The sequence below is a fragment of the Syngnathoides biaculeatus genome, chromosome 4 (genome assembly GCF_019802595.1).
Source record: "Syngnathoides biaculeatus isolate LvHL_M chromosome 4, ASM1980259v1, whole genome shotgun sequence".
Taxonomy (NCBI): domain Eukaryota; kingdom Metazoa; phylum Chordata; class Actinopteri; order Syngnathiformes; family Syngnathidae; genus Syngnathoides; species Syngnathoides biaculeatus.
The window spans coordinates 10,572,415-10,598,970 of record NC_084643.1 but is presented as its reverse complement, the minus strand read 5'-3'; the positions used below and the strand labels follow the sequence as shown (position 1 = coordinate 10,598,970).

Sequence of the window (26,556 nt, the reverse complement as noted above, 5' to 3'; positions counted from 1 at the left end):
TCAGTCATCACCCTCGAAAAAAAATGTCTGGCTCTACTCCCAAATTTGAGACGAACGACAATGGACATAATCCATATCTTCAGACCTATCAACGTTTTCATTTTCACCATATTAAATAAATATTAACCACGTAAAAATAAGTCACATTTTACATAGGTTTTGCATTTTAGTAAGAGGCCCTCATTAAAACATTTTGATCAGGCAATATGGTTAACCTACTATTGTGTACTTTACACTGATCAAGCTGTACCCCTGACAAGATGCTACATGATTAGCATGATAGTTGCGTTCGTCGCCTGGGGCACTTTTGTTGGACTCTTTCCCCCAATTTGAGGCAGCCCTTTTGGTGGACAGCAACCGGGGTCTGTAGGCTACCCCAGTGGAAGGATGTTTATGCGGTTTTGGGTTCCTACAAGCGGCAAACTCAACTCGTCACCTGAGCCAACTCGCTAGCGTGTTAGCTAAGCTCGAGCTCGACGAAACGCTGAGGTTGCTCGGGGGGGTTATACTGTCTGGAATGTTTATAAAGGCAGGTTTTTGTTTCTGGTTAAGGTGAGGGCAGAGAGACGTATTTAAAATACGTGTAGTTAGGATAGTGTAGTCATTCACCCGAATGGGGTGTCATTAGGCTACATGCTAGCAAGCGAGCTAGCTGTCGTAACATCGCTCTTACTAAAAATACCCCCTTGTCCTGCGGTCCCCCGCCTAAGTGGTGGCCTCGTCCGCTACAGTTTTGCCTTCTCCGGCTTTTATGGTGACCGCACCCGGTGTTTGGCACTCTACATGGTCACTACAGTGGAGCCAAGACGACAGGAAGAGCGAGCCGGACCCCGAGGCTGTGAGCCGGGTTGGGCTGACCTGACGCCGCATCGCACCAGCTGCAAGGGGGTGGTGGGTGTTGGTAGCGCGTTACATTGTCCCCATGCCCTGCCGTTAGTAGACATATAACGTGCCCTGGTCCGCGCCAGGGATACAGGAGCGAGGCTTGTTGAAAGGTCAAGCATTAAGTCGTTGTTTCCACTGTCAACTGTGTGAGATCTTGCGAGGACAACCGTGTCAAGTGGATCATCATGTCAGAAGATCACAGCGCAGATAACTTCATCAAGGTAACTTTTGGGGAAAGGAAACGTTATTTCGTACTCAAGGGGCTCCTCCCTTTACGTTGGAGTTACGTTACAGCGCAACCTGAATGTGTACTTAATTGGAACAGAATCGAGCACAAAACCTGCTGTAGCGCAGTAGTAATGTCTTCATTACACTGAATATTTATCGTAGGCCATAAATCTAAAGCAATCAAAGAAAAAAAGTAGTCATAAAAACCTATTGTTAATCTTTTACAGATACTAGTTCATTGTTCACCATTTGTAAATGTTTTAGGATTAATAATGAATATTTGTATGAAGAAGAAATTCCTGATAAGGATTTATATCCCCAACATCACATTTTTTCCTTAAAACTACATTGCCAATTTTTTCTTGCATGTTTCCTCCATTTAAAAATACATCATTTATATAGACAGCACTTGTAAATTAATAAAAGATTGATCAAATAAAACAAATAGCCATTGGTCAAATTAATACCATTCCAAATAACTGAAGGTACAACTGCTTTTCAAACAATCCAGTAAAGTGAAAAGAATTTAAATCAATACAAATGCTTTCATTCAAGTATGTATTGTTAACCAGTATCTGCATATTTTGCATCTTTCGTAAACTAGTTTATTGCGTGCATTTTGTAGCCTCCAAATGTCATAATTACAATACAAGCATTGACAGGTCAGAGTTTTTGGAATTGGGGAGGAAAAGGAGTACCCAGAAAAAAAAAAAAAACTATTCAAGTACATGACGTGGATGTGCTATTTACTACTTCATGATGCTGTCACAAGTTGATTCACTTCACTTTATTCCAATTGGAACATTTTCACAACAGAACAATTTGGAGGTTTGACTTTATCAGTGCCATCTCACAAGGACAGTATAAGGAAAAGTATATTTTGGCTAGAAGTGTGTGCATCCTCTATCATTAAAGGAGCAAGGATCAAGGTATACTTTTACTTATACCGTACAGCTTAATCCACCCCCCACAATCTTCCTTGCTAACATTTAGTAGCACCGTGCCTCTGGGATTCCTTCCTGGCCTGCTACCTTCCATGTGTCACCAGCCTGGCATCCAAGTCAGCAGTAAAATGTGATCTCAAGTGCTCCAGGGCCCCGCTTTCACAAGTGGGTCACAATGTGCTTAATGATGAGTTGACTGGGTTCCGCTCCTGGGAACAGGAACGCACTGGAGTGTCCACTTGAGCCATGATCACAGACAATGTGGTGTGGAATAGAATTGCTATGACGAAGTCACTTGTTCGACAACTCTCAGGGTTTGGCAGACTCTTGAGGTTGTCTTTGTAACGTCTTTATGTCAGGGGTCGGAATCTCAGTTTACCTTGGAGCCGCTGGAGGCAGAATCTGGCTGAGGTTGGGCCGTAGATGCGCGTGCGTGAAATTGAAATTAGATTTAAAAAAAAAAAAAAAAGTCCTGTCTTCACAAACTTATTTCCAAACAAAAAATAAGATAAAGAAGGACGCTGATGCAAACAAGTTGTGTGCAAACTACTAAAAAAAAATCTGCATGGCAATCTTGACTTGTAAATTTCACACACTGAAAAATGTTCCTCTGCTTGTATCAAGCCCGGTCGAAATCACACCCTCAAAAGTCACATACCACACCGTGATCAGTGGGGTCGTCAGCTCCATACACATCACTGTTAAAGTGGCATCTGTTAAAAAAAAAAAAAATGATGGATGCACTAACAGTAAACTTTTATGTTAAGGTGGGGGGGGGGTCACAAAATATCATCTCGTGGGCAGCAAATGGCCCTCGAGCCGGCAATTTGAGACCCCTGGTTTATGTAGAATAAATTGGATGGATAAAAATAGTCTGTTCTGTGACAAACTTTTGATGACCTGCATTCTTATTACAGGAAGCATCCATTCTAGAGGAATACAACATAAACTGGACGCAAAAGCTCGGAGCTGGCATCAGTGGACCTGTCAGGTGAGTCGAAAATGAGATAGAAAATAAGCAAGTAACTCACCGTTTGAATCTCTGACCTATGTTAGCATGCGCTATCTTAGCTTGAAAAAGCCATCCATAAGGCACGATGTGTCGCTCTAGCTGTAGACGAGTGCCTTGACCTGTCTGACAGTGCTTAGCTTTTAAATGAGGTTAATCGGCAAAGACGAGAAAATGTTAAATGAAGACAAGCTGAGTGTTAATCCCCTTGAGACCACTAGGTTACTGTAATATAGAGTATATTGAATCACAACGCCAACCCAAACAAGTGTTTGATCAAACTGGACCTCTTTCAATTTTAGTTCAGTACCCACGCAACACGTTTTGTTGAATATTTCATAGGTTAAACATTTGCTTCACATTCCAGTTTGACAAATATTTAACATGGTGGCGAATAGCACGTCCACTGCAGTACTGGTGAAAAGCTGTGATTGCATAATGTGGGTTGTTGTGATCGCAAGAGACAAGTAACTCAACTCATTTGTCTTGATTTATGACCATTATCCAGGAACTGTATGACTCTGACTCCACTTGTCTCTGTCGGAACACATCTGAGTCACTCCATATCTCAACTCCTTTTGTTTCTAAACTTGGCTGTGATTCATAAGGCTTTTGGACCTAATAGGCCTGCTGCACTTTTCTGATCCAGCCCAAATAGAACATTGTTACTCAAACCCCCCAATCTGCACTGCTCTGTGAGTCAGCGTTGCCTTCCAGCTGGTGAACTTTGGCCAATGCTGAATGTAACATTGGAAATCTTGTAAGGGTCACTGGGTGGTTGTCGTCCTTGTTATAAGGTGACCGTTTAGTTTAGATGGGTTAGAGGTTAGCTTCTCAATTATTTTCTGTCACGCCCCCACCCCCCTAGTGTGCCCCCCACTCTCCACTCGCGACTATATAATCACTTGTCTATAAAATTGTTACAAGTACAGCAATGCTTAGTTCTGTCCCGAGTCGAGCCTCTATTACGCTTTCCCATAACTCCCTTGTGTGGCTCATCATCTTTGTTCCTGTGTAGTTTCTTGAAAATGGGAACTAGCGCAGTTTTCCCCCATTCATTAGGCATCTTCTCACCCACTAGTATTCTGTTGAACATGTTGGTCAAAAACTCCACAGCCATCTGTCCAAATGACTTCCATACCTGCACGGGTCAGGACCAACTTTCTTTCCATTTTTCATCCTCTTTAGTGCCTTTCTAACTAACATTCTCCTTGGTAATCACTGCCACTTCCTGGTCTGGTGCAATTTCCTCTTCTACTCTTCCTTCTCTCTCGTTTTCTTCTTCAACTGCTCAAAGTAACCCCGAGGTAATCTGTTATTTACATACATATATATATATATATATATATACACACACACACACACACACACACACATATATATATATATATATATCACAAACCCATAAATGAATGCTCTGACAGGGTGACACGTGGAGTGTGTGTCTGTTGCCAAAATGCACAAGTGCGGTCAATGAATGGCGTTGTCGTTGCCAACAGCCTTACCTTTATTTCTCACCTGTTTCCTGTCTTTATTTTATTATAATACAGCAGCAGCTGCTGGGGGAATCTACTTCAATCGGGACAATTCCTCCATGTGTTTTGTGGCAATAAAACTACAGTACAGTATATCTGGTGCCCTCAAAATGTTTCCCACCCAGCTAGAGGTTTTTGTGTTCCCGCGAGATGATTGTTTGCTCGTGTGTGAGGTTGGCTTGTGTTTAGCAATGTCGCTCGGTGTGCAGCAGTGCTGACTTGAGTTGATGTTATTTCATATAGGCATTCATTAACTTTGCATTAAAAAGTCGAGGAGTGTCCCGAGGCGATCTTGAGGTTTCTTAAAACAGTACGATATCAGCAAAACAAAACAAGGATCAGATTTAACTGGATCTAAAATCTCAGATTTTAGCGTTTTACCTCAAATCCATCAGCGCCTGGATGGTCTGCATAGCCCACGTGGTCACAACCACAGTTTGCAAAGGTGCTAGGAGGTAGAGTGAATGTTGCTTGCCTAACGTTTTTTTGACACTCCAGTTCAAGTTCGCTGTAAAACTAAACACGCAAAACGTTTCTTTTTTTTTCCCCCAGCATGTATCTCATGGCATGCACCACACAGGCACAGCAGTTTATATAATCCATTGGTTAATAATTACTGGGTCTGTTTTTGTCATACCTACAGTGTTGCAAATTATTGTTCTCTGAGTAATATCACGGGATCAAGCCTTTTCTAACATGTAATAATACAAAATAAGCCAATTAAGTACGATTATTGCAGAAATTGGGTCAGACCGATATCGGCATTTGCCAAAACTTAAGCCTGCAAAATTCGTATCGGATGAGAAGTGAAAACGTCGGATCCCTAAAACAGTCACTTTCTCCTTCTCTTTTATCTTCATTAAGAGTTTGCGTGAAGAAGTCAACACAGGAACGGTTGGCCTTGAAGATCCTCATTGATCGCCCGAAGGCCAGGAATGAGGTCAGACAATCACTACCTGTTCTTCAATGCCCTTGACTTCTTTTTGTTTGGGGTTCAGTCTGACTCGTGTGCTGCTCCTGTTTGTGAGAGTGTAACGTTCTTCAACTCAGGGGCTCCTTGGTGTCATTAGCAGTCTCCAACGTCTCAGGCATTTTGTGGTCAGCATGCAAGCTCTCCTGACACGGCTAGAAAAAATATGAGCCGAACATCATCTCAGTTTTTGATAAAACAGCAAAATGTTCTCAAAATGTGTACTCTGGTGGGGAGGGGGTGGGAATTGGAACCAACCTTATTTTTAACCTCTTGTACGCGTTCATTTTGTCGAGCACTTGTCTTCATGGGAGTCTTGCTTGGGCTTGAGCCTGTTCCAGCTGACTTTGGGTGAGAGACCAGATGCACCCTGGGATGGTTGCTAGCCAATTTCACCGATTTTTACTCCCATTTCCCCATCAATTGAATGAAGGTAGTAGGATGTTTTTCTTCAGTCTTTTTCTGGTGGAAGATGAAAAGGGAAAAAAGAGGGTATATTAAAAAATGGATGGATAAATACAGTCACATGTTTCAGTCCTCTCACCACTTTAAATATTGCAGATGCTGGTGTTAGTGGACAAATATACCACACTAAAGTCTCACGTGAACTTATATCCTTCATAATTTACCACAACAAATCTAGCGGGAGAATCGTGATTGTACAGTGTTTCCTTGCTACATTGTGAGTCCGTAACGCTGCTACATCTCGTTTTTCTTTCTTTTTTTTTTTTGTCACCCTCTTCCATCACAGAAATCCCTTTGATATCTGTAAGGCCCTCGCATGTGGGAAAGGAGCGTCACCGCTGGCGAGGCACTTTTCATCGTTTTATCCATTGCAAGATGCAATAAGACACAATGAACACATTCAGGCAGAAATTTCTGTTGGCCAGAGCGCACAGTCAGACACTCTCACGCGGACCTCCCTCCAGTTTGAGATTACTATCGTACAGTATTTTATGTTCAAATGTTGTGTTTTTGCCTGCAGGTGCGACTCCATATGATGTGTGCCAACCACCCAAACATTGTCCAAATCTTGGAGGTGTACGCCAACAGTGTCCAGTTCCCACACGAGACCAGCCCGAGGTAACGTGTCCACCCATCCCGTTGCGTTATTCATGCTTCTTTTTTTTTTTTTTTTTTTTGAAAGTGTTTTATTTGGTAGAGCTCGCCTTCTGATTGTCATGGAGATGATGGAAGGCGGCGAACTGTTCCACAGAATCAGTCAGCACAGGCACTTTACTGAAAAAATGGCCAGCGAAGTCACAAAGCAGGTAGGCAGTGGCAGTATCCACGCACACGGCATCACTCTCCTGATTTCTAACCAGTGTTGTCGTCTGCTCACGTTTTAGACGTGTGAAACCTTTTTTTTTTTTTTTCTCGCTTGACTATCAGCAAGTCTAGCAGCCTCTTTTAGCAGCTCCCTGCTTAGATTCCGCAGCTGATGTCACACTAGATCAGCACGCCACGTGGCCATTAGCACTTGTTGAGACACACACACACACACACACAAATTTGTGACATGACTACTCCTACAGATCAGTCAAGCCTTGGAACACTGTCACTCCTTGAATATTGCACATCGGGACCTGAAGCCAGAGAACCTGCTCTTCAAGGATAACTCTTTGGTAATTCGAGGAATTTTCCCAATCGGCCTAAAATGATGTTGTTCGTGCCGTGTTTTACTGTTGTTGTTGTTTTTTTTTTTTTTTTTTTCTCCACATTTTCAACAGGATGCTCCTGTGAAGCTGTGTGACTTTGGCTTTGCCAAAATAGATCAGGGGGACTTGATGACACCCCAGTTCACTCCCTACTATGTAGCACCTCAGGTAAAAAACCAAACAAACATAAACAGCCATTAAATAGAATGCATATGAAACCTGGTTGCTGCTCTGCAGGTACTTGAGGCTCAAAGAAGACACCAGAAGGAAAAGTCTGGAATCATACCTACCTCACCCACTCCGTACACCTACAACAAGGTGAGACTTGGACGGGAAGCGAGAGGATCGCCAGCCTAGCTTGAATCAAGTCTCGTTGTCTCCCTCCAGAGCTGTGACTTGTGGTCTCTGGGCGTCATCATCTACGTGATGCTGTGCGGCTACCCTCCGTTCTACTCCAAACATCACAGTCGCACCATTCCCAAGGACATGAGAAAGAAGATCATGATGGGGAGCTTCGACTTCCCTGAAGACGAGTGGGGTCAGATCTCAGAGATGGCCAAGGACATCGTGCGCAAGTGAGTTTAGTTACATTGTCAATGCCCTGTAAAATAAACAAATAGAATCATTTTTTTGTCATTGTAACGCCGCGATTAACTGCAAGCAAGCAATATTAGTGGCAGACGCAGAGATGCGATTTGGATTATTGTTTATATATTGTTGGCTAGTGCAAAATAATAGTGAACAGCCTTGAAAGAGACCGACTGGACTGAATGAATGACGGCCTGGTTTTAATTTTGTGACTGTGCTGAGTTTCTATTGCTTGCGGACGGAGGAGAAAATAAGATTTTTTTTTTTTTTTTTTTTTTTGTTACATATAAAAAAAATGTTTCCTTTGTTGTGGAGAAAATTAGTCGATAACACAGACAAGGATTCTTTTAAAGACAAATAAGCTTGAATAGTTTATTATCATTGCAAAGTGGTCTCGTGGTATTTGTCCAAAAAGCGGTTTCATGCTGAGGTCGTTACACCCCCCACGTGTGGGCAAATGAAGGCAATAAAACAATAAGATGCAGCACGTTTGGTGTGGCTGCTCGCATCTGAGATTTCCTCTTGAAATTCAAGGCAAGGCAACAGTACGGCAAAAAGCAACACGTAAAGTGTTGATGATAACATCTCACGGCGTCAGCCGTTTGAAAACCTTTTCTGTTTTGATCAGGAGGCGTAAAGGAATCGAACCCAGGTCTCGTGTAATTTTGTATTTGAATGGCTATAGAGTTTTCTGGCAGCGGTTACCGGGCCTGAATTCACGTCGTCGTACACAAACATCTCCAGTCTTCGGGTTCGGACTACCGACTATGAGCTGATTTTGACCTCCCTTCAGGCTGCTGAAGGTGAAGCCAGAGGAGAGGCTGACCATCGAAGGAGTCTTGTCTCACCCGTGGCTCAACTGCACCGAGGCCCTGGACAACGTGCTGCCCTCCGCCCAGATGATGATGGACAAGGTGGGCAGGGGATGGGGAAAGACACTGTTGGAGTCTTTTTGAACGAAGATGCAGTGACACTGGCGACGTTTCTCAGGCTGTGGTCGCAGGCATCCAGCAGGCCCACGCGGAGCAACTGGCCAACATGAGGATTCAGGATCTGAACATCAGCCTGAAGCCACTCAACTCCGTCAACAACCCAATCCTCAGGAAGAGGAAACTCCTTGGGTCAGTTTGCTTATGTCCATGTCAAGTGAAGGAGCTTTGGTTGTTTATTTGAGGCTTTTACTTGTGCAATTCTAATTTTGTAATACTCAATGCTCTCAGGAGAGAGGTTTGATACCGATACGAATACTCACCAAAAGCGTCCATACTTTTGATCCATAAATTTCAACGAATACAATGAGGAAAGATTGTGTTCTCTCTTTCTGACGCACATGATGAGTTGCCAACGGGTTGAACCTGGTGAGGACAACTTAGATTATTTTTTGTCACCAAAATAGTCGGTGGTGCATTTATTGAGGCAATTATAACGAGTTTTGCGGGGTCAGTTACTTGTTTTGTTTTATGTTCTGGCAGAAAGGTTCATCCACTGGTATTTCCTGTACATCCAGATGTATTTTTTTTGAAGCATTTCTTTATTTATCCGCGACTACTGTCAAAGTTGGGAATGAGTGCAGCATGATTCTGTTTTTTGTTCCGAATGCCGTACCAGTGCAGAAACCGACAGCCGGAAATAAATTGAAAAGCTGCTTCTGATTCTGATGGTTGAACAGTACGTCACCTTTGTTGCAGGCCCAAGCCCGGTGACAGTTTCTTCATTCACGACCCAGAGAACGGCGGCGAGGACTCCAACGTAGCGCTGGAGAAACTCCGAGATGTCATTGCACAGTGTATTCTTCCGCAGGCGGGTCAGTCAACAAAAACACGAGACGGTAAACAATTTGGAAACGTTGATGAAATTGTGCTTGCTCAGGCGAGAACGAGGACGAGAAGCTGAACGTGGTGATGTTTGAAGCCTGGCGGTTCAACAGGGACTGCAAACTCCTGCGAGATGGCCTGCAAGGCCTCAGTTGGGACGGTCAGTGCTCACTTCTGCTGCTTGACTTGAACTTCCAAATGATGTCACACCTTAAACAGTTTTCCAAAATATGAGCGATTCTCCCCCGAAAAATCAGTGAGACTGAGCCCCGTCACGAAGAGCAGAAAAAATAATGTACCGTAATTCCCGGCCCACAGAGCGCACCTGGTTATAAGCCTCACCCAGTACGTTTGTAAAGGAAATACTATTTGGTACATACAGCCGCCGCAGCCGTGCAAAAGCCGCAAGTGCCAACATTAAAACACGAGATATTTACAAAGAAAGACGGTACACAGAGAGTTTAACGCAAGCGCCGCCACGCAGACGATAACATTAGCGCTAATGTTAGTGCCGCTGTGCTAATGCTAACGTCAGTGCCGCCACGCTAACGCTAGCACCGCACTAACTCTAACAGGGCTGGTAAAAAAAAATAAAACGTACTGGTAAAAATCACTGAGACACGGTAGTAACACGCTAGCGCAGCGCTAACAGGGCCGGATCGGTAAAAGTCACTTCCTCGGCACATGTATTCCACCGGTCTCATGCTTACCTTTTCCGCTCGAGTGCCCCCTTGCGGCCGTTAGAAAAAAAAAAAAATGCATAAATGAGCCGCATCACCTCATAAACCGCACAGTTGAAAGTATGGGAAAAAAGTCACGGCTTGTAGGCCGGAAATTACGGTAATTGCCACGCCTCCAAATATTTCAGAATTCAGAACTATAATCATAACACAAACTATGATCCTGAAATACTTTCTTTTCAAAACTGATCTTACATTACCCTTAAAAATAAATGGTTCACGCAAATTTTGGTGTACCAGCTCGTGGGAAAATCTTTTTTTTTTTTTTTTTTAAATTCATCTTTCATGACTTTTTGTCCATTTGTGCCCTTTGATCTTGCATTATTATGTTTTCGTTTGATCACTTAAGATTTGGGTCAGGACTGACTGGATTTGAGCTCAACGGCCTTTACGTGGGTGTTGTTCTGTGTCAAAATTATCGGAACACACCAGACGCAATACGACCAAAACGGTTAAATGGCTGATTTTAATATTCATGTGTGGGATCTGTAACATAACATTTTTGTAATTTTATTTTTTTTTAGATATAACAAACTTTTGAGCACCACGCCCAAGTTTCATTTGGTGCTTTGTGTTTGCAGGTCGCGCGTTCTCCGATAAGGTGGATCGCTTGAAGTTGGCCGAAATCGTAAAACAGGCCATCGAAGAGAGGACAAATCTGGAGGAGTCGCACTAGTCGACGTCTTTCTATTCATCCTTTTTATATTCATCTTTTTAACACGGCTTTTATAAAAAGTCAAATGTGCTTTTCCTCCCCCTGGATTCATTTGCAAGTCCTATCGTACAGCTGTTAAAAAAAAAAACAAAAAAACTTGGTACTTGCAAAGAAAAAAAAATTTCATTTTTGCAAAAAAAGGAGAGAAAAATCCATGTGAGAAATTATTTTCTTGGAGGGAATTTTTATTCGCAGCCTTTAGTAATTTGTTTTATCAATGATTTCATTTCTTTTAACTTTCCAATCTGTTTTATTTATTTAAAGAAAAAGTTCCATTATTTATGTACCGTTTTTTTTTTTTGTTGTTGTTGCCTGTGAGCGGGCTTTAAAGAGAAGAATTCATATTTGTATGCACACGATATGTTTTCGAGCTAAAGTTGTTCTTTTTTGTAGGAGAAGCTCCTCGTCTTCGTCCTCCCAGCACATCAAATCTTTCCTACTGGAACTTCCTCCTTCCGCTTTTCTTTGTTGCGTCACTTTCCATCTCGTACCCATCCAGAAGATTGTTGTTGTCGTCGTCTCTCGCGTTAAAGTCCCGATTCAGCCTTCGTCGTCGGCTCATTTTTGTACGATTTGTTTCAAAAGCGTTCATTTGAGTTCGACATCCTCCTGCTTGACAAAGAAACGCCTTTTCTTTGCTCGTGGGTGTCCATCCTCATACGTCCTTCCTTCCCCAATTTGTCGCCGGGTGCATTTAAACGGCTCCCTTTTCATCTTGTCCGGAGACGCCGTTGGTGCCCATTCAAACCTACCGAAGCACTCAAATCTCAAAGAAAAAAAACAAGTACAGAATCAAGTTCCCTCGACGATATTGATCATCTTAAAACTCCATCCATCCATTTTCTTTGCCGCTTATCCTCACGAGGCTCGCGGGGAGGGCAGGAGGCGGGGCGCACCCTGAACTGGTTGCCAGCCAATTGCAGCGCACATACAGACAAAAAGTCACACAAATCACACCTGGCGCATGTTTTTGGGATGTGAGAGGAAACGGGGAGAACGTGCAAACTCTACACAGGCGGCGCTGGGATCGAACCCGGGTCCTCAGAACTGTGGGGCCAACGCTTTACCAGCTGAGCCACCGTGCCGCCTCCCAAAATTCCGGCTCAACGTCGTATTCAAGAAGCATTCGTTAGTATTCCCGAACACATTTTGAACAGCTGTAAGTAAATAAAGCCCACCCCCCATTATGGGGGCCTTAATGTTGTGATCATATCCCCAACCGTCCATTTTCTGAGCCGCTTATCCTCACAAACACAAGTGCTGGAGCCCATCCCGGCTATCATTGCCCAGGGGGGCACCCTGGACTGGTCGCCAGCCACTCACAATCACACCTAGGGGCAATTTAGTCTCTCCAATTGCCATGTTTTTGGCATGTGGGAGGAAAGCGGAGAAAAGCCACACAGGGAGGGGCGGGATCGAACACGGGTCCTCAGAACTGCGAGGCCAACGTTGTAACCAGATTAACCACCGTATCCCCATCTGGTCTCGTCCAAGTCCATGTGCTCATGCCTGTCATATGGAGTCAAGCCCACATATGAACATAATGTGGAGTAATATCCATATGTGGGTCTAGCCAAGTGGCCTTGTCCATATATGGTCTAGTTCCGTGTGTTAATGTCCATCTTATGGGTGTGTGTGTGTGTATATCATATATATGATATACCCCCATCCATATATGGCGGGTCCGGATCCAAAATGCTGCGTTGTCGCGTCCACCAACGCATGTGTGTGCTAAAATTGATGATATGGAATCTTGTCCATAGCACGCTCATCATGTCGGCCACGAGCCAGTGTGGCATTTCTATGGCGACGTGTTGAGCCAGCAGAACTCCGCGTCGCTCGATATTCACAGCTTGTTTCTTTTCCGCCACTTAAATGCTCGCTCTCTGATCCCCGTGGATGGAATAATATGGATTTTCCTTTTCCAATCTGTCGCTGATCGGATAACGCCAAGGATGAAATATTACACCGACGACGCTACTTTTCACGGAAAGGAAATGATTTCTGCCGTTTACGTTCAGCGTTAGTGAAACTATTGAGGATTTGGATTTTGACTTCGTTATGCTCTGCTCCGTCATTTGATGATGTGAATATTTGGGGGATTTGTTGACGAACGTGAATCTCTTGAAATCTCCTGGACGACTTCCAACTTCCAAAACTATTTGAAGGCCTTAACGCACAAGCAAAATGTGCCTTCGGGACTTCGGAGTACAAAATTGTTCAAATCATTATTTTGTATTTTCTCAAATATATAAATCATTCCACAAATGGGATTTTTTTTTTTTTTTTTTCTAAAATGGCTTTCACATTTTTTTGGGAGCTCAACTGAAGTAACTAATCAAAAATGTTCTTTTTTTTTTTTTTAATTAGCCTTTTTAGTTTAGCATCTGATTCAAAAGCATCAATGTTAAAAAAAAAAAAAAAAAAAAAAAAGATTTCTCAGCTGATGTAGCACGAGCCCATCATTGAAGTCTTGACATATTTCTGCCTTCTCTGGAATGTCTTGAACTTGCTGACTTTGTAATAAAAGACTTTGCGATAGCTCTCGTCTTATGTCGTGCTTTCGTTCTCTTCTTTTTCTCATTTAACGTTTGTTTCATTACATAACATTTTGTCGCAGACGTTACAGCTCGGGTCATGATACTTACTGACTTTATTCCACTATTTCTTTTCTCCTGCATTATTACTTTTTGTGATCGTGCAACTTATTTTTTTGTCACGTTTAGGGTTAATAATTACTTCTTCTGTCCCATATTACAACTTTTTTTTCTTTTTATCATGCTAACCAGTTAGCTCGGTGCTTCTTGCTGCAATGAAAACACCACAGATTGAGCTCAAATGCTTCCATCGTTCATCATTTTGTATGTTTATAAAAAGAAAATAAAAGCATTTTAATTCAAAACTCTTTTAATTGCAGAAATAAAGTGTTTCATGAGAAAAGTCAATTGACAACCACCAACATGACTGTTTTACATACAGAAGGCACTGTTTTAATCTTCAATCATTCGTCATAAAGCAGCAAGACTGCTCCCGTGATGGGATTGAAAACTATTCTAAATTAGAGTATCGTTCATACTTGTCATTTCAAACTGGGAATTGGAAAAGCAAAATGACATTTTGTCATTTGAAATAAACAATGGAATCGCTTTTGTTTGACGGTGTTGGCGTGCCATTTGAAAATGGAAAGAACAAATGGACACAACGATGACTTGAGATGGTTTTTTTTTTTTTAACCATTTAGGAGTACGTGGAATGACATTTAAGTGGACCAAGGAACAAATAGAAGGAAAATCTGTCTGCCTGCACGATCGACAGCTGTGCGGAAATCAATATTTTTTGCATTTTTGGTCCTTTTTTTGTGCAACACGCCAGACGACGAATCGTCCTCAGGTTCCAAATTTACACTGCTGCGACGCTGAGGGCTTTGTTCAAAATAGAGTTACAGTAAAAACCGCGCCGACGACGACGACGACGACGACAAGGTCCATTTTTTTGAAGTCGGTCTCCAGACTTTGCGTTTTTCAGTCCGAGTCCTCATCATCCAAATACTCTTCAGCGTTGCTGTGTGAGCGGGTGATGGCTGAGGTAAAGAAACAAAATGGTTTTGTTTGCGTTATGAGAGCATCTACAGTAAAGCCTCAGTTCTCGAACGTCCCCCGTTTTGGAACGGAAATTGAGATTTTTCTGCTTCCGTTTTCGAGCGAAAATCGGAACTTGAACGCAGCCGAAAAAACATGGAAATAATATATTGCGCGCGGCCAGACCAGCTGACCCACGACGCGCTTTATTGTGAATTCCCACGCTGCTGAAAAAACATGGAAATAACAATGCGCGCGGCGCCGCAGGCAGCTGACCCGCCAATGACGCATTTTGTTATTGTCTTTTCAAACTACTCCAAAGAAGGCAAATTGCTTGTTTAAAGTTATTGTGCACTTTTGTTCATACAAAATATTTACAAGGCTGGGGGCCGAGTCACTACAGATATGGCAAAGCACTCCCAGCCTAGCGTTCTCTACTACTAAAGCATACATTTTAAGCAAAAAATAAATATATTTCTTCATTTATTTTATTACATAAAGTATTTAAACTATACATGTATTTCTAGTATGCAGTTTATTATCAGGAAAACCTAAAAAAAGTGTTTAAAAAAAAAAGCCTAATTTTTTTGGGCTTGGAACCCATTATTTCGTTTTCCATTCATTGTAATGGGAAACGTCGATTCGGTTTTCAAACAAATCACTTCTCAAACCGTTTTCCGGAACGGATTGCGGTCGAGAACCGAGGCGTCACCGTATTTGGGAAAACGTCAACATCGGGGCTCGGGACTTACAGCTGGCCAGCTTCTTCTTGAGCAACGAGGCACATTGCGCGTTGGTGGCCATCTCCAGAGCCAGCTTGTTCTCGTTGTTGCGGACGTCGGTACGTGCGTCTGGGAAAAAAAAAAACCCAAAACATACCTTTAGTATTTTTTTGTTTTTTGATACACGTGTTGCTGATTAGAATTTTTTTATGTTTCGAGTTGCAAGCAAACATGTGACGAGCGTTACGTGGTGGGTGCTAACGTCACAACAAGCAGCAGATAGATAGTGAACAATATTTTAAAAAAAAAAAAAAAAAAAGTATTTTCCTGTCAAAATAATATTGCAACCTTGACGTGTGTACTCACTCTTGTTCAGCAACATGGCAACAATGTCGGAATAACCCTTCCAAGAAGCAGCGTGCAAAGGAGTGTCCCCAAGCTTATTCTACAAAACAAATCTTGGTTTAAAAACACTTTTTTTTTTTTTTTTTTTTTAAATTGTGTTTGTGCCCGAACACTGAATTCTTTTGAACTTGTTCTCACCTGCTGGTTGAGTTCGACGCTGGGCTGGCTGAGCAGAAGCTCCACTACGTCTAGGAGTCAGAAAAAAGAAAATGTAAACGGCTCATTGGGGCAAAGAGGGACATTTTCTGACATCTTCAAGTCAGACAGGAACCGTGACGCACAGGGAAAAAAAAAAAAAAAAAAAAAAAAAAAATGGGAGAAAAGAAACTTATCAAACAGAACAGTGACTGACGCCAATACTCTTTGCTTTGTGGCACCGTGAAATGTAAAAAAAAAAAAATGCAAAAACAAGACACGGAAAGCGCTTTCCATAGAAAAAAAACATTTCTCTACAGGCGCCACGGTGGATTCAGTTGGAAAGCGTTGGCATCACAGCTCTGAGGTCCCGGGTTCGATCCCGGCCCCGCCTGTGCGGAGTTTGCATGTTCTCCCCGTGCCTGTGTGGGTTTCCTCCCACATCCCAAAAAACAAGACACTCTAAATTGCCCCCAAGCTGTGATTTGAAGTGCGACTGTTTGTCTCCATGAGCCCTGCGATTGGCTGGCGACCGGTTCAGGGTGTGGCCCGCCCACAGCTGGGATAGGCTCCGGCGCTCCCCGCGACCCTTGAGAGGATAAGCAGCTAAGAAAATGGATGGATGGATGGATGGATTTAAAAGCAATGAGCGACGCCGGCGCAGCAAATGTCTCAGGTTGAGCGTGACGGCGTTTATGGAAATCCCCTTCAACATTTCAGGGAAGGGCCAATGGAAAAGTTGCCACTCGGAGTAACATGGGGGGGGGGGGGGGGGGTGTCTTCACCTCGTTATATGGCTGCGCTCTCCCCCAATCATCACCGCGTGCCAACTGTACCCAGAAGACGGCGCCGCTACCTTTTGCTACGACGTTTTGGCGAGTTCTCGGCGCCTTCGAAGCAGGACGCACCGCGACAAGCACAAAGACAAAATCTAGATTGTTAATCTAAAATCTCTCGCAAAACTTGGCCACAAGCGAAGGTCTGCAAGTTGGATTTGAAACGCACGGGACGGCGTGGAAGACCCTACGTCGACCGATGCCTTAAAACTGTAACTCGAGACGAAAACGCCGGGACGGACTTCGACGGCGATACTGAAGACGGTGAATTAAAAAGAACTTTTCTGGGATGTTTGAGTCGTTTTACTGCCGTGTTACAGTCGTTGTATTTACAAAAAGTCTGTATGACTAATTTCACACCGTACCGTTATGTACAATACATATCTACAGCGGGGTCAGGCTACAAAGTGGACGCGGTTTATGATCCGGTGGTGCTGTCACGTCACGACAGGAAAGGGGAGGCCCAAAGGCTACAACCAGAATCCAACGATCGCGACCTTGTGGCACCGAAAGGCAATCACAGACCTTTTTTTTTTTTTTTGGGAGAACTTCTGTAGTTTTTACTGCAGCGCGGTACCTTTATGTCCTCCGTGACATCCCCAGTAGAGGGCAGTGTTGCCCGCCTTGTCCAGGCCGTTGATCCCCACCCTGTTCTCCACGCATTCCCTCAGCCAGGAAAGGTTCCCTGAGTCAAAATCGGGACAAAACGGGAACGGGTCACGGCCAACGGAGGCGACGGGACGAAAGAGGCAGCCGGGCGGTCGCCGCACCTCGTTTGGCCGCTTCGTGCATCGGGTGGTCGATGGACTCGGCGTGCTCGGTCACTGAAACGCACCGCCGCTGATTTTGCCACTTGGGATTCACGAGCCAAAAAGATTTCAAATGTCCTCCCCCACTTACCGTAGTTGCGCGGAATAAGGCCCGTCCTCCCCCGGCATGTTCCTTTCCACCAGTTACTGTCACTCTGAGGACAAAAAAAAAAAAAAAAAAAACTCATAAATTGGTTTTAAACAGAGCTTTTCTATTTATATATAAACACTTGTCACAAAATTTCTCTTCATAACAAAGCGATGACGAAAGATACGTCTGGAACTAATACTTCATATAAACTATAAAAAAAAAAAAAAAAAAAAAAGCTTGATTCATTGGTCCGAGTGTGTTAACTTCTTTTTCCCTCTTCACTTCTTACGACTATGAGATTTGGGCGCCTGATTTAAGATGTACCGTAAAAGCGGATTTTTCGAGGATGGTCTTACCGAGTCAGAGATGTAGAGGATGTCATCTTCTTCGAAGTAAAGCTCATCAGGCTGCAACATACAAAAACAACGCGACAGTTGGACAAGTGGCCCGTTTGTCGGCCCTTGAACGGACGAGTTTATGATCAAATGCGGCGGAACCCGACAGGGATGGATAAGTTTCATTTTTCTAATTTCCGGCCTATAAGACGAGTTTTTCCCCACACGCTTTCAACCCTGCGGTTTATGCAATGATGCGGCTAATTTGTGCATTTTTTCCTAACGGCCGCAAGGGGGCACTCGATCGGAAAAGGTAAAAGTGAGACCGGTGGAATGTATGTGCCGAGGAAGTGACTTTTACCAGTCCGGCCCTGTTAGCGCTGCACTAGCGTGTTACTGCCGCGTCTCGGGGATTTTTACCAGTATGCTTTTTCTTAACCGGCCCTGGCGTTAAACTCGCTGTGTACCGTCTTTCTTTGTAAATATCTCGTGTTTCAATGCAAGCACTTGCGGCTTTTACACGGCCTCGGCCTGTGTGTGTACCAAATGGTATTTCCTTTACAAATGTACCGGGTGAGGCTTGTAACCAGGTGCGCTCTGTAGGCCGCGAATTACGGTATTTTTCCTCCTCGGTTATAAAACAGGGTTCATACTCAGTCGGACCCCCAAAAATTTAAGGGCTTTTTAGGGCTGACACGGAAAAAATTTCGGGCCATCGCGGGAAACCAAGAGTAGGGAAAAAAGACTCACCCAATGGTGCCATCGGCTGTTCTTGGTTCATCAAAGGTTCCTGTGACAGTGATCACCTGTCGCCCCCTTGTGGTAGTTCTCATTGATGTGACCATTGTCAACGTCTTCACATAACCGTTTAGAGAAAAACTGATTCTAACTCCAATTGCAACAAATGTCTGTCTCAGCACCCCTACGAGTGTCGCTCCTTGAGCCCACCCACTGCCTCCTCTATTTGCTGCTGCAGAGGTGCCAAAGAGGCTCTCTTGTCCTCGGTGATGAACCTCAGCTTCCTCTTTTCTTCTGCCTTCTCAATGAGCGGAGATATGTCAGTCTCTATTCTGGCTTTTTTGGCTTTGAGGCAGTCGAGATGAAAAGTGGCAGCGATGCCAAATGTAGCCAGGTACGAAGTCTTCCTTTCCCCACGGTGGTAGTTTTTAGCAATGTCACTGTCTGGGAGCATGACTGCAAACCCTTTCGAATTATTTTCACAAGATTTGTAACTGTAACGGCTGCAGATCACTTTTAAAGTCCGCACGATCTCTGCCTTTCACGAGTCCGCCTTCGTGCACTGAACGACGTTCACAGAGCCTGACTTCCGGCTGGACAACTGGAGGTGCTCGTACCACTGCCTGAAGTTGATGCTTCACTATCTTGATATTTTACAAACAGATTCATACCAACGGAAGATGAGCGAGTCTTCGCCAAATCAGCGTGTCTCCTTCCCCCCCCCCCCCCCCCCCCCCCCCCCCGGTGCGACTCCAGCGCTTTGACGTCCATCTTTCCTAGCCGGTAGCTCTGCTGCCCAGATGCCAGTAAAACATGTGCCGATCTTTTGCATCTCGACGAACCCAGCTTCCAAACTCCTTACTTTCAACCCGAGCATCTTGAAAAATGCACTTCCCCGTGATACAAGTTGGATCAATGAGAGGCGTAACGAAGACGAAGTCAAATGCCGACTCACGGAAACGAACAATGGAATAGCGATGACAAGATGGCGACTCGTTGTCAACACTGTGACTTCCGTTGACAATTTCCGGATGTTTTAGACGCTAGACGGATCGCTATTTTTTTTTTTTTAAATAAAAGATCATTTTTCTTTTTTCGGGAGAATTTTGGCGGTAGAGGTCCTCCCTTTGATTTTTGATCATTTAAGGCCTTTTTAGGGGCTCGACTGGTTTTCGCGGATTTTAAGGACTTTTAGGAGCCCCTAAATGCACCTTCGAAAATTTGGGGGTTTTTAGGCACTTTTAGGAACGCGTGCGAACCCTGTAAAAATAATGCATTCCAAGGTCAAACACTCACGAGTTAAAAGACAAACGTTTCCATGGTGGATGAACGCGTGACGTCCATCTTGCCTTACGTGCTAATGATTGTGCATCACGATTGGCCACTTTGATGCTTGGTGTCATTTTGGCCGGTATGCCAACACCTTGAGTAAAGTTTTGCATGTAAGTGGTCCATCTTTTGCAATAAGCCACACCCCCCCAATCAAAAAAAACTACCAAAAAAATGGAAAGGCTGTTGGGCTGAACACTGTAATTTAATGAAGTGACAAAGTGGTGCCTCCTCGAGTAAAAAGCAAACCAATTCACTTTTTTTTTTTTAATTTAGACTGGGTGGACTGCAAGATGAGCCCTCCTCGCCATGAGCAAACAATTAGCTCTGCGGCAGTTGCTATGGTAACTGCACAACTTCCGTCAAAACTGGCTAATGTCAACCTTCGAATGGTCTCTACTTCTGTCGTTCAGCTGTATTGAACGTCCAACTGGCATGAAATCAGCAACTAGCATTTTTCATCAATCGCATTTGAAAAATGTACAGATGTGGTCCACCAGTCATGCCCGCAGATATAAAGTTGCGGCTGTGTGTTCTGTTTGTAATTATGAGTGTACCCCTTTAAGAGCGGAGGGGGCCGGTGTCAGGTAAACCAGGAAGTAGAAGTAGGTTTTCATGTGCGCTGAGAGTGTGCGACAAGTGCGCAATGGCGCAGCTTAGAGGCAACATTAGTCAAGAGTACGCAAAATAAGCGACGTCTTTCGATCCATTTCAATCTACGTATTTCTACTCGTAACAAATTTTACGCACCCGTTAATGACAGTGATTGAGTCACATTTCTTTTCGGTATTCGGAGGGAGCACAGCTAGCGCATACCATCATTTGTATCCTTTGCTCAAAGACAAACATGGGGAAAAAAAAAAAGGTGTCTTACAGTTCTGGGGTGAAAGGTGAACTCAGCTCTGAACACCTTGACCTGGCCTGCAAGGAAAACCACAAAAAGACGTCGGGTTGAGTTCATGCCATAAAGCGGGCGGAAATCCACTTGGTGGCCACCAGAACCAAAAGGGGTCCACTCGTGGTGGATTTCAGCTTGGATGGCATATTTGGGGAACTTTGCATTCAGTGCAATACGCCAGCGCTTCTTACAAGAGCAAAAAGAAGCACACGCGCACACATACAATCTTGTGTTTTGAGAATAATGCTGAAGTTAACGCCATCGGAGAGAAACAAAATCATTCACATACATCATCTTAATATTTGGGGGGGGGGAATCAATGAGCCTTATTTGACATGAATGAATAAAAACGAGTGATTACCAGCTGGATCGTACATTAAACAGAAGGACTTTACAGCAAAAGTTCATCTTTTGTCATTTCTTGATGATTCTATTTTAAAATACACAAATCTTGAGTTTCTGTGGCATATAATCCAAAAATGCCAGACTGTTTTATGGTTACTAGACAACAGACGTCTAGAATAAAGCTGTCATGTCAACAGCATTTGGAAAACATTTTGAGAGTTAATACAGTTTTGACATTCCACATAATACAAAAGTCAACACATCAACCGTGTCTACACGTTCCAAATATGCACTGCGAGCAGGGGTGGGAGGCAGCCGGTGTGGGGCTTGGACGAGCCCGCTCACCTTTTGGAGTTGGGAAAACTTAATACCGAAATTTCCGGCCTAGATGCCGCAAATCAACCCCCTCCCCCCCACACACACACACACACGCTGCGGCTTGTGCGGTGATGCGGCTAATTTGTGCATTTTTTCCCCTATCGGCCGCAAGGGAGCACGCGAGCAGAAAAGGTAAAAATAAGACCGGTGTAACATATGTGCCAAGGAAGTGACTTTTACCAGTATGTGTTTTTTTTTTTTTTTTTTAAACCGGCCCTATTAGCGCTGCACTAGCGTTAGCCCCGTGCTAGTGTGTCGCTGCCGTGTCTCAGTGATTTTTACTAGTATGTTTTTTTGTTTAACCGGCCCCGTTAGTGCTGTGCTACAGTGTTGTTACTGTGTAGCTGCCACGGGTGTGTTAATTTTTTTTACCAGTATGTTTTTTTTTAAACCAGCCCTGTTCATGCTACCGTGTTGTTGCTAAGTTAAACCGAGATATTAAAACTTTGAAAACTCTGTATACCGTCTTTCTTTCTAAATATTTCATGTTCAAAAGTGGGTTTCAATGTGACCACTTGCGGCTTATGTATGTACCAAATGGTATTTCCTTTCCAAATGTACTGGGTGAGGCTTATAATCCGCTGCGCTTTGTCGGCCAGAAATTACGGTACTGTCAATCACGTTTTAGATTAATTAAATTCTATGTGAGACAAAGCATAACACGTTTGTTTTAGTCATAATAATTCAACAACAGAAAAAAAAAAAAAAAAAAAAGTTTTGACACAGGTTATCTGTATGTATTGGCGACATCGGGGACCGAGCCCTGCTTTTCTACACACTTTTGTCACTTTTCTTCTCTGGCGGCGGGAGCAAACGTGAAAGGGAGGAGCGAGGAGGTTACAAATTGAGATTGGGCCGCAGAGACGTCGCGTCGATCACACGCGCAGACGCAGGCGGTCCGCCACAAATGCAAACTGCAACGTAAGTTATTGCAGAATTGGCAAGACGCAAAATCATCAATTCATGGGATTTTTTTGTAATTAGTTTGTGAGTCTTTCTCCATTTGTTACTGTATGCGTTTGTATTTAATATGACGAATGCAGCACAATTTAAAGGTGAGCGAGCACCCCTCCCACACGCCGGAGCTCTTTTTTTGACATATTTTTTTTCCCCCACACTGCACAGGCCCGATCCTGTCGATGTCAATTATGCGCCGCGCGTCGGCTTGTGAAGCGCAGCACGCAAGCCCAATCACGTCGCTAGGAAACCCACACGCCGCGCTGCCGACTTCCAGCGTTTTAAGCCCGATGACCGCATATTTTCTCACACACAAATGATGAATCACTTTAAAAAGTGGATGCCAACAAGACGGGAGCAGTCCAAGTTTAATTAAAAGCGAACGCATCATCACACAAAAGTGACATTCCTGCATGAATAAACGTGTTGGTTTGTGTTTTTTAAAGTGCAAAAGGTGTATTTTTACAGGTATACGCTTGTGTTTTTCGAGATCACAAAGTGTGCTTTTGAGAATGGAGCCAATCGAAAACTCGTGGTGACGATTTTCAATTTCTACAAAGTCAAATCAACAAAAGCATTCTTGTAAAACAGACCTGAAACTCTGTCCTGCAAGACTTGGAAGTTAACATGACGTCACACACCGCAAAATCAGCTCAGCTCAGTGAGCGTCGACAGAATAAACCAGACGTTGCAAGCTTTGCTTCTTTTAAAAAATCTTTGCGATGTAGCAAAACCAAAAGGTGGTTTTTGCGTCGTGTAGTAAGAGAGAAAAAATAAGACTCATGATGGCATCTTAAGTCCTCATCATGAGATTAAAGTCATCACGAGCTAAAATGGATGTTGATTTGGGACGCTTTCCTCACGTGTCACTCTCTCGCCCAATTCTTGCAACCAATAAGAGAGGAGCTCACTGTCACACGGTTTGTGGGAATGTGTTTTGGGATCTTGCATTCATGAAAATTCCATTTTGTGTTCTGCTGTGTACAATTTGCAACGTGCAAAAGGTTGCTAATTCAATATTTTCTGCATTCAAAACAATGATGCAATGCATGCATCTGCAATTGTGTTCACTTTTAGCAACAGTACGCAAAGCGGACAAAATTCTTGGTTTGGAAAGGACAAAAAGAAAATGTTCTGCTAGAACACGTCAATAGCCATGAATTAAGTAGTAAAAGGCTCGACATGATTTTCCCCATCTCAACAGCGCGTCGGTTCTCCTTCAACGACGCCTTGACGTGAATAATTAATAGCGTGCGCCCTTAATGTCACGAATAACCGCAAGACAATAACAGACAGTAAAACCTCATTTACTCCCTTTGTTACCACTTGAGCGCAATCAAAAAACAAATAAATCCACGTTGACACATTCGAGCAAGGCTCCTAAATCCACAACTAGATGAGATCGTGGAGGTATTTTCCGAATAAATGAACATCGAAGGTCATATCAGCATGCTTCACCTTCAATGATCAGGAAGAGATTGAAACACCCCACAAAAGAACTCCACACATGAACATTTTTTTTTTTTTTTTAAGTGGTGCTAACGTCGCAGTAACACGGTACAGATCAGGCAAAGATTATATTTATGATAAAGCTGGGCATTTGATTGCATTACCTTGATGGAATATGGGGACAGCTGACCGTGAATTCATTTTTATTTGCATTGTTAATGAACTCAAAATGCCTGTCGTTAGAAAAGTGGACATTATTTGCGCTGCAAAGCAGGGGTGGGGCCAAGTCACGTCACACAATCTTGCTCAGTGACAACAGATATTCGCACAATTAGGCCCTTTGCGCCCAGCACTTGTGCTTATTAACTCTAGTAACGACTTTTTTTTTTTTTTTTTACACAAATTGTTCCAAAACCAGTCCCTCTATTGTCTTTTAAAACTTAGTTCAATGTTTTACCAGGTACCGGTGAGCAAACCTGAACTTAGCAAAGCTAATCTTAGCTAGCGTCATTGTTCCTTTCCTCAAGTGTTCCATACCTTGCTGCCACTCTTTTTCCTGATTTAATCCAAAACATAAATTTTGATTCCATCTATCATCCATCAATTTTATAGATCCCTTATCATTAGCAAATAGCAAAAACAGCAAAAACTGCCAGAGGTAGCCGGCACAGGCTTTAGCACGCCCACGACTCTTGTGAGGATAGGCTGTTAACTCAAATTTCGACTTAAGTCAGATTCCGCAATTAAAGTCAGAATTTACATCAAAATACTTTGTATAAAGATAAAAAAATACAGTGAAATAAACAAGATGATGTACGATAAGATAATAAGTGGAGGCTGTGCTTAGCTATTGCCAAGGAACCCGGTCCTCAATCGTCTCCATCTCGACAAGTATCAAAGAACCTTGTTTTGCGATCATTGTATCCGACATGGGAATGGAACCCTTCACGTGCAATCAAATACGGGCTTTGTCTTTAATAATTGTCATCACGGTCGACCGACTGAAGCCTTGGTGGTGTTGGTGTCTCTCTTTTCTGCAATCTTTTTATCATCTTGAGCTTCGTTTCCATGGTAATGGATTTTATTTTTGGCTGCAGAAGCATTGCTAAAAGACACAGCTGTCTTCTTCGGGGCCATAATATCAAAGAATAGGGTGAAAAATGCGAAGATACTCCCGCCGCACAAACACGGACAACCATTAGCCAGACAAAATGGCGGACGGAGGACGGGCGTTGTAAAGTCCAAAATGTCTTAGGTCGAGACCGTCTCAACCCGAGGACTCCCTGGATGGAAAATCTGATCACTTTACATTTTACATTCAAATCTTGTTTTCTGTGGCATTTCAAATTCAAATCCTGACGGCACATATTTACTTCTACGTTATTCTGCTGATTTCCTTTCTCTCCGTTTGATGGCATCGTGCTTCGGCAGACGCTCCGCGTTGTCATGTTACATTTTCATCTCGACTAATAAGGAACATCTGATCATTTTTCACACAATTCCTAATGATTTACATTGATTTCTTCCTATCAAAATAAAACGTAGTATCAAGACCCCTAATCCTCATCTGATTGTTACAAACTAGGGCTCATTTTATTTATGTTCCGATGACAGTCAATTTTGATATACGGTAAGGAAATTTTGAAGAAAAAAAATTGGGACACTGCTACTTTGCCTCTGGTCCCAAGACTGACCAAGATTGAAAAAAAAAAAATGTACTTAAGACCCGTGAACCCAAATCATGACTTGACTTGCTTGAATGTTGTTAGGACTTTACTTGCTATTTTTTTACCCATCCCCCCCCCCGCACAAGTAATTTGAGATTTACTTGCAACATGAAGTTTGACTTAAGACTTAATTATGGTCTACACATGTTTCATACTCATTTTCGAATTCCAAGCAGCTGAGAAGACATCTGCAGTGCGAGCTGCACAGAATGCATCAATTGTCATCATCGTTGAACCTGCGACCTTAAACGCAACACGCTCACCTACAGGACTGGTGCAAATAGGGAAGTCAGAGGCCAACCGAATGTCTCGAGAACTACATCACGATTTTTCATTCGTTTTTTTTTTTTTTTTTTTTTTTTTTGTTCTTCCCTCAGTGTTCACATGCAGACTTTACGTCTCTCTTTTGCGTGAACACTCAAAATAAGACAGAAATACACCATTCAGTAGGCGATTTTCACGATATTCCCCAAGCGTAAAAAAAAAACGCGTAACAAGGTGCTCGAACTAGTTTTCGAAATGTAACCAAAGAGCCCGACGTAGAGTTGCTCTTACCTGGCTTGGCCGGCTTGGGAGGAGGTTTGGACATCGGGGAGGATGAAAAGTCAAGTGCAAAATCGAAACACCGCGTAGAAAATTAAAGTGGAAACGTTCGTTGAGCAGGACACGCACTTGGGTGTCGCTCCCTTTGAGGAAGTCGATGCTAGCTCGGGCTACCCGGAAGTTCTGCTCTGCGCA

The 26,556-nt window shown here is 43.3% G+C and overlaps 2 protein-coding genes across 4 annotated transcripts; one reads left to right on the top strand and one right to left on the bottom strand.

Moving 5' to 3' along the window:
• Window positions 1–214: 214 nt before the first annotated feature.
• Window positions 215–13,982, top strand: mapkapk5 (MAPK activated protein kinase 5). Of its 3 annotated transcripts, none has more exons than XM_061816939.1 (15): window positions 215–891; window positions 1,037–1,106; window positions 2,975–3,048; window positions 5,466–5,541; window positions 6,557–6,654; window positions 6,734–6,842; window positions 7,107–7,196; window positions 7,302–7,397; window positions 7,467–7,547; window positions 7,617–7,804; window positions 8,611–8,731; window positions 8,808–8,938; window positions 9,506–9,621; window positions 9,687–9,791; window positions 10,953–13,982. In XM_061816939.1, exons 2-15 carry the CDS (start codon window positions 1,071–1,073, stop codon window positions 11,045–11,047), a joined length of 1,416 nt encoding a protein of 471 aa, XP_061672923.1. In that variant the 5' UTR covers window positions 215–891; window positions 1,037–1,070; the 3' UTR covers window positions 11,048–13,982. The 3 variants fall into 3 exon arrangements, with proteins under 3 accessions (XP_061672923.1, XP_061672922.1, XP_061672924.1); XM_061816938.1 differs by having other exon boundaries at window positions 977–1,106; XM_061816940.1 differs by lacking the exons at window positions 215–891; window positions 5,466–5,541 and having other exon boundaries at window positions 1,046–1,106.
• A 377-nt stretch (window positions 13,983–14,359) lies between these two features.
• On the bottom strand, window positions 14,360–26,545 carry ostf1 (osteoclast stimulating factor 1). The gene is made up of 10 exons (XM_061816941.1): window positions 26,374–26,545; window positions 20,939–20,985; window positions 18,019–18,069; window positions 17,663–17,726; window positions 17,533–17,586; window positions 17,340–17,447; window positions 15,930–15,979; window positions 15,753–15,831; window positions 15,417–15,515; window positions 14,360–14,666 (listed from the first exon to the last, which is right to left on the bottom strand). Exons 1-10 carry the CDS (start codon window positions 26,405–26,407, stop codon window positions 14,608–14,610), a joined length of 645 nt encoding a protein of 214 aa, XP_061672925.1. The 5' UTR covers window positions 26,408–26,545; the 3' UTR covers window positions 14,360–14,607.
• Window positions 26,546–26,556: the final 11 nt, after the last annotated feature.

Excerpts from the sequence above, each read along its gene's own strand:
- ostf1 (XM_061816941.1), bottom strand. The coding sequence starts at position 26,407 with ATGTCCAAACCTCCTCCCAAGCCGGCCAAGCCAG. Across the intron at positions 15,980-17,339 it reads ATGTCACGGAGGACATAAAG|ACGTAGTGGAGCTTCTGCTC; the intron begins GTACCGCGCTGC and ends TCTGACTCCTAG. Across the intron at positions 15,832-15,929 it reads GCGTCGAACTCAACCAGCAG|AATAAGCTTGGGGACACTCC; the intron begins GTGAGAACAAGT and ends TTTGTTTTGTAG.
- mapkapk5 (XM_061816939.1), top strand. The coding sequence starts at position 1,071 with ATGTCAGAAGATCACAGCGCAGATAACTTCATCAAG. Across the intron at positions 1,107-2,974 it reads GCGCAGATAACTTCATCAAG|GAAGCATCCATTCTAGAGGA; the intron begins GTAACTTTTGGG and ends TTCTTATTACAG. Across the intron at positions 6,655-6,733 it reads CCACACGAGACCAGCCCGAG|AGCTCGCCTTCTGATTGTCA; the intron begins GTAACGTGTCCA and ends TTTATTTGGTAG.